We start from the raw sequence: 2,317 nt of genomic DNA, 5'->3' as shown, positions 1-2,317 counted from the left end.
CCAATATTTTTTGCAAAAATATCGCAAGGTGTTGCAAAGCTGTTGCAAGGCGTTGCAAAGCTGTTGTAAGGTGTTGCAAGGGGATCCAAAATTGTCGCAAAGCGATTGTAAAATTGTCGCAAAGCGTTTTAAAGTTGTTGCAAGGTGTTGGAAAGCTGTCGCAAGACGTTGCAAAGCTGTCGTAAGACATTGCAAAGCTGTCGCAAGGTGTTGCAAATTAAAAAAAGTACTCTGGGAGCTGAAGATTAAAAAAAATTGATTAATCTTTTTTAACCAAAGTCCAAATTCTTTTTAGAGAGTTTTGGCAAAATTAAAACTTCCCCTGCAAAATGGGGATGAGATAGATCCAATTGGTAAATTCACCCCCACCTGGAAATTTAGTTTCCAAAAGATTAACAATTCAACTTCTCAGGATTCAATACCACATGCCAATCAAGTAACAATGATGTGTTATATACTGCATTTGTCTTATTAAAGCAATTGAGTTCCAATATTATTGAAACATTTTGCAGAAATGATTTCTGATCGTTTTATTCATAATAACTGTATTCTGAAGAAGTATATATGTATACGCATTCTAAAGAAGCACTTTGTCAAGTACAAGTCCGCTGGTTTTTTAGTTTCCCCATGCTCCCGAAGCTGCAAAAATGACCATTAATAAGATTATATCAAAAAAAGGTTCAAACATGTAAATGTATTTAAGAGTAAAAATATGGGACGCATTATATGCAACCTCAAAGCAATATTTTTGAAAATAGTCCGGTAGTTGCGAGATTTTCCCAGAACATAGACAAGAAAGCAGTCTAAAGTATCATGAACTATGAGTAAAGAACAATTTTCTGAGTAAAGAAACATACCTTCCATGGCTAGGGTCGAATCCTTGTCATATCCGAAAGCCCAGAAGAAATACCCACGGAGACCATTTGTGTTAGCATATTCAACTTTTTTCTTAATAGATATCTTATCATCGTATCCAATCCAAGAATCTCCGGCATAAGAATAAGTAGAGACGGTCTTGTCGTCGTACACGACAGTTGCATTGTTAGCCTCATTGAAATCCCTCACCTGATAATAGAACATAACACCATCTTCATCTCCAGGCCCAACCCCAACAGCAGCTGCACCTATCCCATTAACACTCGGATCCTTCAATTTCCATGTGTGTCCGTACATTGGAAGTCCCATAACCAATTGCTGTGCAGGTACACCAGCATTTATCCATGACTGGATTCCTTCACTAGTACTATATTTACTTGCCGAGTCATAAAGCAAAGCATGTGCTCCTGTCACAGATGGAACCCACTTTCCACGATAGTCATACGACATAACATTGAGAAAGTCAACGTTTTTGCGTATCGATTGGACAGGGTAATTTCTTTCTACCCCGTCGAACAAAATCAAGTTGGGCGAGAAATGAACAGCAGCACTTATAAGAAGTCTAGGTTTGTTCGTTTGACGGGCTTCCATATCTGCAGCCATACGCCACTCTGCAAAGAGGAGGCCGAGATTTGTCATCTCTTGTTGATCCGCGGGGTGCTCCCAGTCGAGATCAAGACCATCAAAACCGTACTTTCGAGCAACCTCAATAGTCGATTTAATAAAATTTTGACGGTTAGAGGGGTTAGAAGCCATGCTAGAGAATTTTTTCGAGCTCCCAATTCCTCCTCCAACAGAAAAGAAAGCCTTCATTGGGGGTTGTTTTGAGTGAAGAGTGGAAGTGAAGACGGGCATCGATTGGGCGTCTGTCTCGGAGACGTCTAGCTGGTTAGTTGTAGGGTCGAGATGTACAAATGAGTAGAAAATATGAGTGTAGTAAGATTCTGGTATAGATGAAGGAGGGTTAGATTCTGCATTCCCTGAAGGCCAATAACCACCCTTTATTCCAATTGAAAGAGTTGAAGATATGGAGATAATGATGGCTAAGAGAAAGGTATAGAAGAAATGAATTACTGTCACCATGATTGAAAATGAGAGAGATATTGAGATGCTTAATTGTTTGTACCAAATGATATATATATGAAAAAAATGAGGGGAAGTAGAAGAAGAATGAAATCTATAAGTCTTTCTATGAGTCTTTTTATAAGTCTTTCTATGAGTCTTTTTATAAGTCTTTCTATAATTAAGTCTTCATTTAGAAACGAGGAAAAAGAACAAAGTTAGGGTTGAAAAAGCAAAATATGGATGTGGTTGTGGATGGACTACCGTAACAGAAACGAAACGAAACAAATGAAGACTCTATAAGTCTTCAGTCGAATGAGCATTCTGGTCTTATTTGGTGGCTTAGCAGTCCCACAATGTACGCCATGTTTCGAAAACT

General features: G+C 38.5%; 1 protein-coding gene across 1 annotated transcript; it reads right to left on the bottom strand.

Annotated features, from left to right (window-relative positions):
* Positions 1–392: 392 nt before the first annotated feature.
* On the bottom strand, positions 393–2,068 carry LOC147564474 (class V chitinase CHIT5-like). Its single transcript, XM_086646936.1, has 2 exons — positions 858–2,068; positions 393–639 (listed from the first exon to the last, which is right to left on the bottom strand). Exons 1-2 carry the CDS (start codon positions 1,957–1,959, stop codon positions 617–619), a joined length of 1,125 nt encoding a protein of 374 aa, XP_086503062.1. The 5' UTR covers positions 1,960–2,068; the 3' UTR covers positions 393–616.
* Between the last annotated feature and the right edge of the window lie 249 nt (positions 2,069–2,317).

The sequence above is a fragment of the Eschscholzia californica genome, unplaced genomic scaffold (assembly GCF_041429995.1).
Source record: "Eschscholzia californica isolate CP2 unplaced genomic scaffold, dmEscCali1.0.p SCAF_1, whole genome shotgun sequence".
Taxonomy (NCBI): Eukaryota; Viridiplantae; Streptophyta; class Magnoliopsida; order Ranunculales; family Papaveraceae; genus Eschscholzia; species Eschscholzia californica.
The sequence above is the reverse complement of the archived record's forward strand: the minus strand, read 5'-3'. Positions and strand labels throughout refer to the sequence as shown.

Coding starts and splice junctions, on each gene's coding strand:
- LOC147564474 (XM_086646936.1), bottom strand. CDS start 1,959: ATGGTGACAGTAATTCATTTCTTCTATACCTTTCTCTTAGCCATCATT. Junction 640..857: donor TTCGACCCTAGCCATGGAAG/GTATGTTTCTTT, acceptor TCATTTTTGCAG/CTTCGGGAGCATGGGGAAAC.